This window comes from Cherax quadricarinatus, chromosome 22 (assembly GCF_038502225.1).
Source record: "Cherax quadricarinatus isolate ZL_2023a chromosome 22, ASM3850222v1, whole genome shotgun sequence".
Taxonomy (NCBI): Eukaryota; Metazoa; Arthropoda; class Malacostraca; order Decapoda; family Parastacidae; genus Cherax; species Cherax quadricarinatus.
Genome location: NC_091313.1, coordinates 10,896,091 through 10,909,626, shown reverse-complemented (window position 1 = coordinate 10,909,626; position 13,536 = coordinate 10,896,091). Strand labels below are relative to the sequence as shown.

General features: G+C 40.7%; 1 protein-coding gene across 1 annotated transcript in view; it reads right to left on the bottom strand.

Annotated features, from left to right (window-relative positions):
- Positions 1-288: 288 nt before the first annotated feature.
- The window catches only part of LOC128689792 (acetylcholinesterase), a 53,089-nt gene continuing 39,841 nt past the window's right edge, over positions 289-13,536 (bottom strand). The window contains exon 3 of the mRNA XM_053778269.2: positions 289-1,380. Within this exon, the coding sequence (XP_053634244.1) occupies positions 1,247-1,380 (134 nt within the window). The 3' untranslated portion in view covers positions 289-1,246. The remainder of the gene's footprint in view (positions 1,381-13,536) is intronic.

The following is a 13,536-nucleotide window of genomic DNA, read 5'->3' as shown; positions in this document are numbered from 1 at the left end:
TCTCAAAGACAACCATAATAGTCACCTCTGCTAGACTCTGCACCTGCCAGGGTGAATTAAGAATGCAAGTGGTAGTTCATATTTGACTAAACCAAAGTTTGAGGACCACGGAACGCCTGATAAAACCTAGCACATGTACAGGAAATCCTTGAACTACCGGAGAGATATGTATGGGTTGTCTGAGTGAGGGTGGCGTTGCTAAGAGGATCAGATAAGGGCGTGCATGCGTCTCACGGCTACAACTCTGCATAGCGTCCAGAAAGAGACATCGGTTAAATGCCTCGAGAAAGTGACAGAATGCCATTCCATGATAGAGCAGGCATGGTATAATGGCATCATCATAATGAGTGGGTCCTTGCTATTCCACGTCCAAGCTATTGGCGGGGATTACTAAAGAACCGAAAAAATATGAGGTCTAATAACGCGAATACTTAGATTAGATGTAAGGTGTTAATAAAGCTCACCTTCTACAGTCACTTAACAAGAAGAAAGCTTTACGACCTTTAAGACTGCTAGGATCATTGTCTCTGAGCGAGGAGGGTGGTCCAGGCAGCACTGTTTTTACTTCTGGCACTAGTCTCCTGTGACAACCAGTGCCACACAACAGGACAACTCCATCCTCGCTATACATATAGGCTATCTTAGACGATAAAGATGTAGCAAGTGCCGATTGTGATCCTGGGACGATTTATGCTATAAACACCGAGGGCTCACATTCTGCCTATTCCCTATGGGTGTAGCCTATCATCTCAGCCAGAGTCCCATGTATTGCTCCTTATTCACCCCATCAGAGCTACATGCGATAATATAACCTTGGCTTTCTATCCATTACCTGTTATCTTGGAACTTCTGTTGCCAGAAATCATGACAGCACATAAGTTCGAAATCTAGAAAACTATATTTTGTTCACAACTTTTGTTAAATCAGTCCATTTTTTCTCTGCTACAACTAGTAGTTCAGACTGCACTCAACACTTTCAGCACTGCTACAGAATCTGTATATAAACGGCTTTAGTGCGGTATATTCTGGCTAAATAGCACTCAACTAGCGGGACGACGCAATGAGACGTCCAGAAAACATACTAAGCGGCAGCAAACAGCAACCTGCCGTCGCCTTCAGCATACTTAAAGCGGCGTCAAAGAGCAACTTATCGTCGTCTTTAGTGTTGGAGAGCCTCATTCCTCGCTGGCAGCTGTTACAAGTGGAGGCTTTTGTGTGTTGAAAGGAGAGGCGGGTGGGACTTTCCTCACGGGCGGGTCATGGAGGAGTAGATGAGGATGATGGATGTCAGCAAGACCGTGGCCAGGCTGGACTCTCTCACCCGCTCCACACTGCTAGTGCTGCTTGGACATTGCTCCGGTCTCGTGCTTGTCTTGTCGGCTGAAATAGATGAATAAATTGAACTGTGATTATTACCATTACGAAGAGTTGATGAATTAAAGGATGATAAAGGGTGGATAACACTAAATAGACGACACACTGAAAAATATAACGTGCTTGGGTGCGAAGCATGCAACCAAGAAGAGCAATGGGTAAACCCAGTTGCAGACGTGAACTATTGTGAGACAGGTAACATTAGAACTGCCCGGACTTATATAAAGTCACATCTGGTATGATACAGAAGCGATGTAAAAGTGATATGTAGAATTATGAAGATGTAAAGGAAGTGTAGACGACTTGGCTGTCAATGAGAGCGGAATAATATGCTGACCATGATATTTAGAACAAACTGTATAGAGTAAAAATTACAGTTCATGCAGAGTTTTGAAATCTCGAACTCAACGATATGATGGCTGTCATGTGGAGCTTTGGTAGATCTCTCACATTATACTCAGTCTTTTGTAAACTTATTTGAAAGGTTGTCAGTGCATGGGCCGGAGATGACAGACGGGCCGTTGATCTAATTTGAGAATGGACAGTCAAGTCCCGATAATATATAGACATGCAGAACAGGTGCTGGAATGAGGACAACATCAAGAGTGCATGAAAAATAATAATAAAAATATGGTATTAACCTTGGTAAGTGATATCGACAAAACTGGTTTAGAAAGACACGTGAGCACACAGTAGGATATATTTATTAGAAAACATTTCGGTCCTGCGACCTTCATCACTTCTAATTTGCTAGAAGTGATCAACGTCCCAGGACCGAAACGTTTTCTAATAAATAAGCCTTATGTTCGTTCAAGTGTCTTTTTAAACAAAGTAAAAAGAATCTAGCTTGATACTGAGCACATTAGTTCAGGCGGTGCTCTCAGGTACTGGATCTTCCCCCCCCTCACAAGGGAAGGGGGGGGGGAGAAGAACCTGATGCCGGTGAAGGTCTCTTTATTAAAGGAATTCGAGGTTGTTTTCGTTCTTGGATAGAACCTGATAACCTTCCACTTCCCTGGTGCTCTATGACCCCTACGGGATTTGTGCTTCCCCGTGAACTTAACTTTATTTTTTTTTTTTGCAAAAGGTTTGTGACGTAATTTTCTAGGAGAGATGTAGCTGTGGGTTTAGGAAGCAAACACTGAACAGTCTTGACTGGATGTTGCAAGACTTCTTATACATTATTTATATAATTGCCCGAGTCAGCCTAGTACAACTTTGATTACATTCAAATTATTTACTTCTGAGTTGGCGACATTATCACTGGAGTTATCGTTTTTTTTTTCAAATATCAGATTTACAGCAGCAGATTAATGAAAGTACAGAAGTTTTTATATAATTCAGATGTGTAATATAACTTCTTACCCTGAGAGCATAACACCACAAAGTAAGACACAAAGAAGTGAATGTGTCTGATTGACATTACTCAGTCAACGTTGCCTCAGCTTAGTTTTTCAGTTGTTAAGGTTAAAATATCCCGTAAATAATTTTGCTTAACAAGATGGGCATCTTCAGAGAAACTGAAGTAAAAATTAAGACATGTCAGTATATAAAGATGATGTATGGATCTGTTGTGTCAGTATGTAAAGATGATGTATAGAGCTGTTTTGTCAGTATACACAGATGTATAGAGCTGTTGTGTCAATATATAAAGATGTATAGAGCTGTTGTGTCAGTATATAAACACGATGTAAGGAGCTGGTAATTTTGAGTTACCAAGTGACTTAACATCCGCTGAATGATAGTCACCTGCTTTTAACAATTCTGTCTTGATTCCGTCATTCTACCCGCAGCCTCCTGCACCTCCCCCACACTTACATCTTCCTCACCCCTACAAGATGTTATACCTCCCTAGCCAATGCACGAAATCAGAGCTTCCCTGTCTTCATCAACATTTAACACTTCCTCAAATATTCTCTCCATCTTCCTGATACCTCCAACTAACCCATCAAACAACTCTCTTCTATTTATAACTATCAAATCCATTCGCTCCCTAGGATTTCTCAACTTATTAATTTCACTCCAAAACTTTGTCTTATTCTCAACAACATTTGTTGGCAGCATCTCACCCACTCTCTCATTTGCTCTCCTTTAATAATTCACAACAAACCAGAAGTTTGTAGAGAAAATCTGAGGTAAGTTTTCAGTCCATTCTGGATAATTATCATTGTCCCAAGTGAGAACAAATAGTGAGAAAGCCATAGAACGGCGGCTGCTGCTGTTCTCCTTTCTCAGTATAAAGAGAAATGCTCTATTCTTCAGAACACACATGACATGACATGACATCATATTTCTCTTCACCTCTCCCCTCAAGGAAGGTTCCTTGACGCTGGTGAGGGGCTCTTGATCAAGGGAATTGGATCTGTGTTCCAGTTACCTGAATTAAGCCTGAATACCTTCCACATCCTCCCCACAGGCGCTTTATAATCCTACGGGTTTAGCGCTTCTCCCTTGATTATAATAATAATAATAATAATAATCATTTTCTTCACCTCTTTTGACCTGTCTTTGTTTAACTTAACACCTGTTCGCCTGTCTTCTGCCTTGCTCCCACCTCTTCTCAAGAACTGTTTTTGTTTATCTCACTTCGTCAGTAGATGAAACATAGAGCAGCCGATACATGTTTGAGAAAAAAGACTTATAATAAAATGAGACTTTTTTTTTATGTTATCTCACCAATATGACGCTTTAACAAATGCACGAAATGTTAAAACAGTGACAAATAAATAGTACTGAGAAGTGGCAGAGTCAGGTGGTGGGTGAAGATGAGCTCAGTAGTAAGTGATGGAGTTAGGTGGTGGGTGAAGATGAGCTCAGTAGTAAGTGATGGAGTTAGGTGGTGGGTGATGATGAGCTCAGTAGTAAGTGATGGAGTTAGGTGGTGGGCGAAGATGAGCTCAGTAGTAAGTGGTGGAATTAGGTGGTGGGTGATGATGAGCTAAGTAGTAAGTGATGGAGTTAGGTGGTGGGTGATGATGAGCTCAGTAGTAAGTGATGGAGTTAGGTGGTGGGCGAAGATGAGCTCAGTAGTAAGTGGTGGAGTTAGGTGGTGGGTGATGATGAGCTAAGTAGTAAGTGATGGAGTTAGGTGGTGGGTGATGATGAGCTCAGTAGTAAGTGATGGAGTTAGGTGGTGGGCGAAGATGAGCTCAGTAGTAAGTGGTGGAGTTAGGTGGTGGGTGATGATGAGCTAAGTAGTAAGTGATGGAGTTAGGTGGTGGGTGATGATGAGCTCAGTAGTAAGTGATGGAGTTAGGTGGTGGGCGAAGATGAGCTCAGTAGTAAGTGGTGGAGTTAGGTGGTGGGTGATGATGAGCTAAGTAGTAAGTGATGGAGTTAGGTGGTGGGCGAAGATGAGCTCAGTAGTAAGTGGTGGAGTTAGGTGGTGGGTGATGATGAGCTAAGTAGTAAGTGATGGAGTTAGGTGGTGGGCGAAGATGAGCTCAGTAGTAAGTGGTGGAGTTAGGTGGTGGGTGATGATGAGCTAAGTAGTAAGTGATGGAGTTAGGTGGTGGGCGAAGATGAGCTCAGTAGTAAGTGGTGGAGTTAGGTGGTGGGTGATGATGAGCTAAGTAGTAAGTGATGGAGTTAGGTGGTGGGCGAATATGAGCTCAGTAGTAAGTGGTGGAGTTAGGTGGTGGGTGATGATGAGCTAAGTAGTAAGTGATGGAGTTAGGTGGTGGGCGAAGATGAGCTCAGTAGTAAGTGATGGAGTTAGGTGGTGGGTGATGATGAGCTCAGTAGTAAGTGATGGAGTTAGGTGGTGGGTGATGATGAGCTCAGTAGTAAGTGATGGAGTTAGGTGGTGGGTGAAGATGAGCTCAATAGTAAGTGGTGGAGTTAGGTGGTTGGCGAATATGAGCTCAGTAGTAAGTGGTGGAGTTAGGTGGTGGGTGAAGATGAGCTCAGTAGTAAGTGGTGGAGTTAGGTGGCGAGTGAAGATGAGCTCAGTAGTAAGTGATGGAGTTAGGTGGTGGGCGAAGATGAGCTCAGTAGTAAGTGGTGGAGTTAGGTGGTGGGTGATGATGAGCTCAGTAGTAAGTGATGGAGTTAGGTGGTGGGTGAAGATGAGCTCAGTAGTAAGTGGTGGAGTTAGGTGGTGGGTGAAGATGAGCTCAGTAGTAAGTGGTGGAGTTAGGTGGTGGGTGAAGATGAGCTCAGTAGTAAGTGGTGGAGTTAGGTGGTGGGTGAAGATGAGCTCAGTAGTAAGTGATGGAGTTAGGTGGTGAGTGAAGATGAGCTCAGTAGTAAGTGATGGAGTTAGGTGGTGGGTGAAGATGAGCTCAGTAGTAAGTGGTGGAGTTAGGTGGTGGGTGAAGCTGGGGTTAAAGGAAGGTCTTGCAAACAGTTGCTTTGCGAGGTTGAGGCTAAAAGAAACTAGCGGAGACTAAGTGAGGCTGAGTTCAGGGCAAAGTAGTGGATGTGGGTGGTGGGTGAGGCTGAGTTCAGGGCAAAGTAGTAGATGTGGGTGGTGGGTGAGGCTGAGTTCAGGACAAAATAGTGAGTGTGGGTGGTGGGTGAGGCTGAGGTATCAGTAAAATATTTTCCTATACATGGGTCTTCCTTTGTGGGTCTTTGTCCATCACACTAGTGTCAGGTGACTCCCATCTGAGCACTTCCCGGCTGTCCATAGGCCGAGTCAGTCTTGATCAGGCAGGTATACACGCACACGTACACTGAGCTTGGTCTCCGTCTTACTCGCCAATGTAAGCATATCAGTCCACTTATAGAGTTATTGCTACCTTACTTTTCACTTGAAGAACCCTCTAAGAAAATGGTGCCAGCGTGTGCTTACGTAAGCCTTTGGATTACGTCGATAAAGAGTGATTAAAGTGACGATCTTACGTGAGGGGACTTGGGCAGAAGCGTGTGGACTAGGGGAAGTTGTCTGTTAACCATCCTGCTCCACTTCCTCTCATCTCTACTACTCATCATCTTCCTGGCCCTTGTTGCTCAGTGCAAGTGGTTTTTTGTGTTCAGCCTACGAGAGATAGACCCGGGTTGATATGCAATTAAGCCAAGCCAGGATAAGCTGGTCTCTACAAGATAGCCCAGTAACCTACTACCTATTCCACACACATCTGTCACATTGTTGCCCTATCCACCCTATTATATGCCTTCTCCAAATCCATAAATCCAACGAAAACCTCTTTACCCTTATGTAAATACTGTTCACTTAAAAGAACACAAGTGAAACTAATGTGACATTTTATTGTGGCAACGTTTCGCTCTCCAGGAGCTTTATCAAGCCGTTACAAATAATAAATGTGCACAGAGGGTATATATAGGCTCAGAGTGAGGTATAATACTAGCAGTAGTACAATAAGTTGTAGTAGTAGTAGTAGTAGTAGTAGTAATACAATATAGTACAACAATCAACTTGCACATGGGTAAAGGTTATAAAAGCTATTGCTTGGGTAGTATAAAAATAGTTTAGGCAAATATTTCTGTTAGTGATTGGAATTGAGAAGATGTCTTTCAGTGTTCCTCCTCTGTTATGTTCTTGTGTAGTATTAGCAGCAGAGCTTATGTGATGGCAGGGTTTATTGTTTTGAGGAGGATTTTTGCTAATACTTCAGAGATGATGAAGCTGCCTTTATTTTGTTTGATTGTGTTAGAAACAGCTATTAATGATGATTCAAGGCATTTATGTCTGCAGAAATTAGGTTCTCTGATTACTAGTCGGGCGTCGTTGAATTTCATGAGGTGATTGGTGGAATTCCAGTGTTGTATCCAGGCGTTGTTCAAGTTATCATTCCTACATGCGTTGATGTGTTCATTTAGGCGTGTTTCGAGGTTCCTAGCTGTTTCACCTACATATATCCTGTCACAGCCTCCACAAGGTATAGCGTAAACTCCTGTATTGACTGCTTCGTGGTGGTTCGATTTTGTCCTGGTTAGATCCCTTATGGAAGTGCTGGATGCGATGGCGACTCTAGTGTTACCTTGTGTGAGTACCTCGAAAACGTTCAACACAACCTCGCTGTTGATAAAGCTCCTGGAGTGCGAAACGTTGCCACAATAAAATGTCACATTAGTTACACTTGTGTCCTTTTACCTAACATATTGTCGGTAATTCTACCAACATTAATACACTGTTCACTTATATGATTCACTGTAAACACTTGGTCTACACACCTCCCACTTTTCCTAAAGCCTCCTTGTTCAGCTGCAATCCGGCTCTCCGTCATACTCTTAATTGTTTTAGTTATAACTCTAACCAGGTATACCCAACAAGCTTATTTCCCTACAATTCTTACACTCTCTTTTGTCCCTTATGCCTTTATACAAATGAATTAAGCATACTCTCTGCCAATCCCTAGGTACCTTCTCCTCTCTTCTTTCGTACATTTATTAAATAAAAGCGCCAATCATTCCAAAACTATATCCCGACCTGCTTTTAACATTTCTGTCTTGATTGCTGCTTTACTCCCTTTCACTCCACCCACAACCTCACATACCTCACTCACACTCGTCATCTGGCTCTTCCTCAGTCTTAAAAGATGTTATACCTTTCTGGCCAATGCATTAATTCACAGCTTCCTTATCTTCATCAATATTTAACAATTCCTCAAAATATTCCCTCCATCTTCCCGATACCTTCAACTCTCCATCTAACAACTCCTCTTCTAATAATAACTGCCAATCCATTCACTCTTAGGCTTCCTCATTGTAGCAATCTCACTCCAGAACTTTTTCTTATTCTCAACACAATTTGTTTACAGCATCTCACTCACTCTCATTTGCTCTCCTTTTACATTCCTTCAACACACTAACACTGCATTCTTAAATCTACCCCATACGTCTTCAACCTCATTGCCTATATTCTCAATAGCCTATCTTTCAACTACTATTATTTTTTTTATTAACACACTGGTCGATTCCCACCAAGGCAGGGTGGCCCGAAAAAGAAAAACTTTCACCATCATTCACTCCATCACTGTCTTGCCAGAAGGGTGTTTTACACTAGAGTTTTTTAAACTGCAACATTAACACCCCTCCTTCAGAGTGCAGGTACTGTACTTCCCATCTCCAGGACTCAAGTCCGGCCTGCCGGTTTCCCTGAATCCCTTCATAAATGTTACTTTACTCACACTCCAACAGCACGGCAAGTATTAAAAACCATTTGTCTCCATTTACTCCTATCAAACACGCTCACGCATGTTCGCTGGAAGTCCAAGCCCCTCGCACACAAAACCTCCTTTACCCCATCCCTCCAACCATTCCTAGGCCGACCCCTACCCCGCCTTCCTTCCGCTACAGACTGATACACTCTTGAAGTCATTCTGTTTCGCTCCATTCTCTCTACATGTCCGAACCACCTCAACAACCCTTCCTCAGACCTCTGGACAACAGTTTTGGCAATCCCGCACCTCCTCCTAACTTCCAAACTACGAATTCTCTGCATTTTATTCACACCACACATTGCCCTCAGACATGACATCCCCACTGCCTCCAGCCTTCTCCTCGCTGCAACATTTATCACCCATGCTTCACACCCATATAAGAGCGTTGGTAAAACTATACTCTCATACATTCCCCTCTTTGCCTCCAAGTACAAAGTTCTTTGTCTCCACAGACTCCTAAGTGCACCACTCACCCTTTTCCCCTCATCAATTCTATGATTCACCTCATTTTTCATAGATCCATCCGCTGACACGTCCACTCCCAAATATCTGAATACATTCACTTCCTCCATACTCTCTCCCTCCAATCTGATATCCAATCTTTCATCACCTAATCTTTTTGTTATCCTCATAACCTTACTCTTTCCTGTATTCACTTTTAATTTTCTTCTTTTACATACCCTACCAAATTCATCCACCAGCCTCTGCAACTTCTCTTCAGAATCTCCCAAGAGCACGGTGTCATCAGCAAAGAGCAACTGTGACAACTCCCACTTTATGTGTGATTCTTTATCTTTTAACTCCACGTCTCTTGCCAAGACCCTCGCATTTACTTCTCTTACAACCCCATCTATAAATATATTAAACAACCACGGTGACATCACACATCCTTGTCTAAGGCCTACTTTTACTGGGAAATAATTTCCCTCTTTCCTATGTACTCTAACTTGAGCCTTACTATCCTCGTAAAAACTCTTCACTGCTTTCAGTAACCTACCTCCTACACCATACACCTGCAACATCTGCCACATTGCCCCCCTATCTACCCTGTCATATGCCTTTTCCAAATCCATAAATGCCACAAAGACCTCTTTAGCCTTATCTAAATACTGTTCACTTATATGTTTCACTGTAAACACCTGGTCCACACACCCCCTACCTTTCAACTAATAGTTGCTTATATTTTACCTTAACTTCTTTCTTTAGTTTATAAACCTTCATCTCTCTTTTACTTGCTGAAGCCATTCTCCTTGTATCCTATCTACCTTTTACTTTCACTATAGCTACAACTAAAAATCATCTGATAAATCTGTCGCCCCTCTATAAACATGCACATCCTGAAGCCTATCCATCAGACTTTTATCTACCAATACATAGTCCAACAAAATACTGTCAGTGCGTCCTATATCACATCTAGTACACTTATTTATCTTTTTTTTTCTTAAAATATGTATTACCTATTACCAAACCTCTTTTCTATACAAAGTTCTATCAAAGGTCCCCCCCCCATTATCATTTACACCTGGCACCCCAAGCATAACTACCCTGCCTTCTATAATCATTTCTCCCATTTTGGAATTCATGTCCCCTACCACAATTACTCTCTTACTTGGTTGAAAAGTCCCTAAACACTCACTTAACATTTCCTAAAATCTCTCTCCTCTACACTCCTCTCTTCTCCAGGTTCATAAAGACTTATTATAACCCACTTCTCGCAATCGACCCTTATATTAATCCACATAACACTTGAATTTATACATTGATATTCTCTATTCTCCTGTCATATATGATTTTTCAACATTATTACATCCTCTTCCTTATCTCTAACTCTCTCAGATACTCCTGACCTAATCCCATTTATTTCTCCCCACTGATATTCCCCGACTCATTTCAGATTTGTTTCGTTTAGAGCTACGACATCCAACTTCTTTTCATTCATAATGAAGGTAATCATCTCTTTCTTATCATCTGCACTACATCCACACACACACACACACACACACACACACACACACACACACACACACACACCCACACACACACACACACACACACACACACACACACACACCCACACCCACACACACACACACACACACACACACACACACACACACACACACACACACACACACACACACACACACACATATATATATATATATATATATATATATATATATATATATATGTACATACATATACATATATATATATATATATATATATATATATATATATATATATATATATATATATATATATATATATATATATATATATATATATATATATATATATATAAATATATATATATTGTCGTGCCGAATAGGTAATACTGATCAGTTAGCAAGAACTCATTTAAAATTAATTCCTTTCTAAAATTTTCTCTCTGTACGTTTTAAGATATATATTTTTTTCATTAATGCTAATGTAAAAATTAATAATTTTGTACCAAGGGAACCTTGGAAAACTTACCTAACCTTATTATAACAAGCGCAATTTAATTTAGTCTAATCCAACTAAATATATTTTAGATAAATTTACAATAATTTAATAATAAACAAACTCAATGAAATATTTTTTTTCGTTAGGGTCACAATGATTTTTCCGAAAATTATTTCATACACAAGTTTTTGCTTGCCTTATTCGACAAGTTTTACCTATATGGAACGACATATATATACACCTGGAGTCTACCTGGAGATCGTTTCGGGGGTCATCGCCCCCCGCGGTCCGGTTCTCGATGGTGGATCAGGGCCTGATCAACCAGGCTGTTGCTGCTGGCCACACACAATCTAACGTTAGAACCAGAGCCCATCTAATGGGGCACTGACTTTATTTATCTATCCAGTTCCCTCTTGAAGACAGCCAGGGGTCTATTGGCAGGAGGTTGTTGAACAGTTTTGGGCCCCGGACATTTATTGTCTTTTCTGTTAGTTTACTCATGGCGCCCCTACTTTTCACTTGGGGAATGTTGTACCGTCAGTCTAATGTTTTACTTTCATAGAGAGGGATTTCTGGGTGCACATATAGAGCCAGTCCCTCTATAATTTACCAGGTGTAGATTATAATGTGTCTTTCTTACCTGCGTTCTAGGAAGCACAGGTCAAGGAACTTCAAACGTTTGTAGTAATTAAGGGTCTTGACCGAAATAATACCTGCAGTGAAGGTTCTTTGTACATTCTCTAGAGAACCTTCACTGCACGTATATACTATATATCGAAAATAACCACAGTGAAAAAGCAGTGAAATTCCTAGTGCTTTCACGATTTCTCATATTATCTTTGATATTGTTAGAAATCATGAAAAACGTTTGGAATTTCAGTATATATTCACTGTGATCTTATTTATGTTGTGCCTACTCGCCCAGTTTGGGACATCTGGCAAGGGTACACTTTGCCAAATAAGCCGAATGAAAATTTGTTTCAGCGGAAATCAATGTGAACATTACGAAAAAATATGTATCATTTACTTTAAGGAATAGTAAATAAATTTAAATTAACATATGGTATGGTAAGGTTCCTATGTTACTGTTGATCCAAAAATAAATTTTTATATAATTGTTTACGAAAATCTTCTAGCTATCAATCTGCAAAAAATTTTTTTTGAAAAAGTTAAATTTTTAAGTAAATTTGGCCTATTCGGCAAATTCGACTTATTTAGTGCGACAGATATCTGTATGTCGTGCCGAATAGGTAAAACTTGGATTTGGGCTTAAATAGAACGCTTTTCTTGCCGAATATGGCAAGCGAAAATCTGTGTATGCAAAAATTTCGCAAAAATCATTCTGAACATTACGAAAAAAATATTTTTCAATGTGTTAGTATATTAAATTATTGTAAACTTATCTAAAACATATTTAGGTGGAATAGACTAAATTAACTTGTGTTTGTTTTAATAAGGTTAGGTAAGTTCTATGATTCTGTTGGTACAAAATTATTAATTTTTACATTAACATATATGAAAGAAATATATCTCTAAACGTATAAGAGAAAATTTTAGAAAAGACTTAATTTTATTTGATCGTAGTTGAGGTTATGATGCAACATGGGTATGTATCGTAATCAAGTTTAGTAAAATATTCCCCGAGCTACCTTGCAGTCTGTAATGTAATACAATAATGTAATACAATAATGTAATACAATAATGTAATACAATAACCTTATAACTAGAACTGAACATTTGGGAAATGTGTTGAATCACATAAAACAGTGTAATGGCTCGGTTGTACATGGTTTGCCTGGCATTCCTCAGATGGGAGTTCGCCTCGTACCGAAGATACGGGAAATGTTAGAGCTTCACCACCCAGTTGTTTTTTGGACTTCAAGGTGAAGAATCGACCAGGGCATCCTAACGTATATTGAGAAACCACTTAGATGTGCATGACTACAGAACCTTATATCGCTACCTCTGTGGTTCATTCCTTAATGTTTTGGCTGAGCTGGATTGCTAAGTCCTCACATGAAGAGCTCAGGGCCATTATACTGTTCTCCTCTGAGATTTAAACTTTTATCTCATTTTGATATAAGATGCATATCTAAATACCTAAGCATTTCCTGTAAGTAATTAAGTACCAATCAACAATAAATATAGGTGAGTGCATTAGGATCTGTCATGCTTACATATAACTATTGTGGTGTGTGGAGGTGATGTTTGGAGGTAATGGTAGGTGTGGAAACGTGATGATTGATGTGTGTAGGTAATGATAGGTGCTTGGGGGTGATAGGAATGTGGAGGTGACAGTGGGTGTGTGGAGGTAATGGTAGGTGTGTGGAGGTGATAGTGGGTGTGTGGAGGTGATAGTGGGTGTGTGGAGGTGATGGTAGGTGTGTGGAGGTGACGGTAGGTGTGTGGAGGTGATGGTAGGTGTATGGAAATGATGATAGGTGTGTGGAAGTGATGGTAGGTGTGTGGAGGTGATAGTGGGAATGTAGAGGTGATAATGAGTGTGTGGAGATGATGGTAGGTGTGTGGTGGTGATGGTAGGTGTATGAAAGTGATGGTAGGTGTGTGGAACTGATGGTAGGTGTGT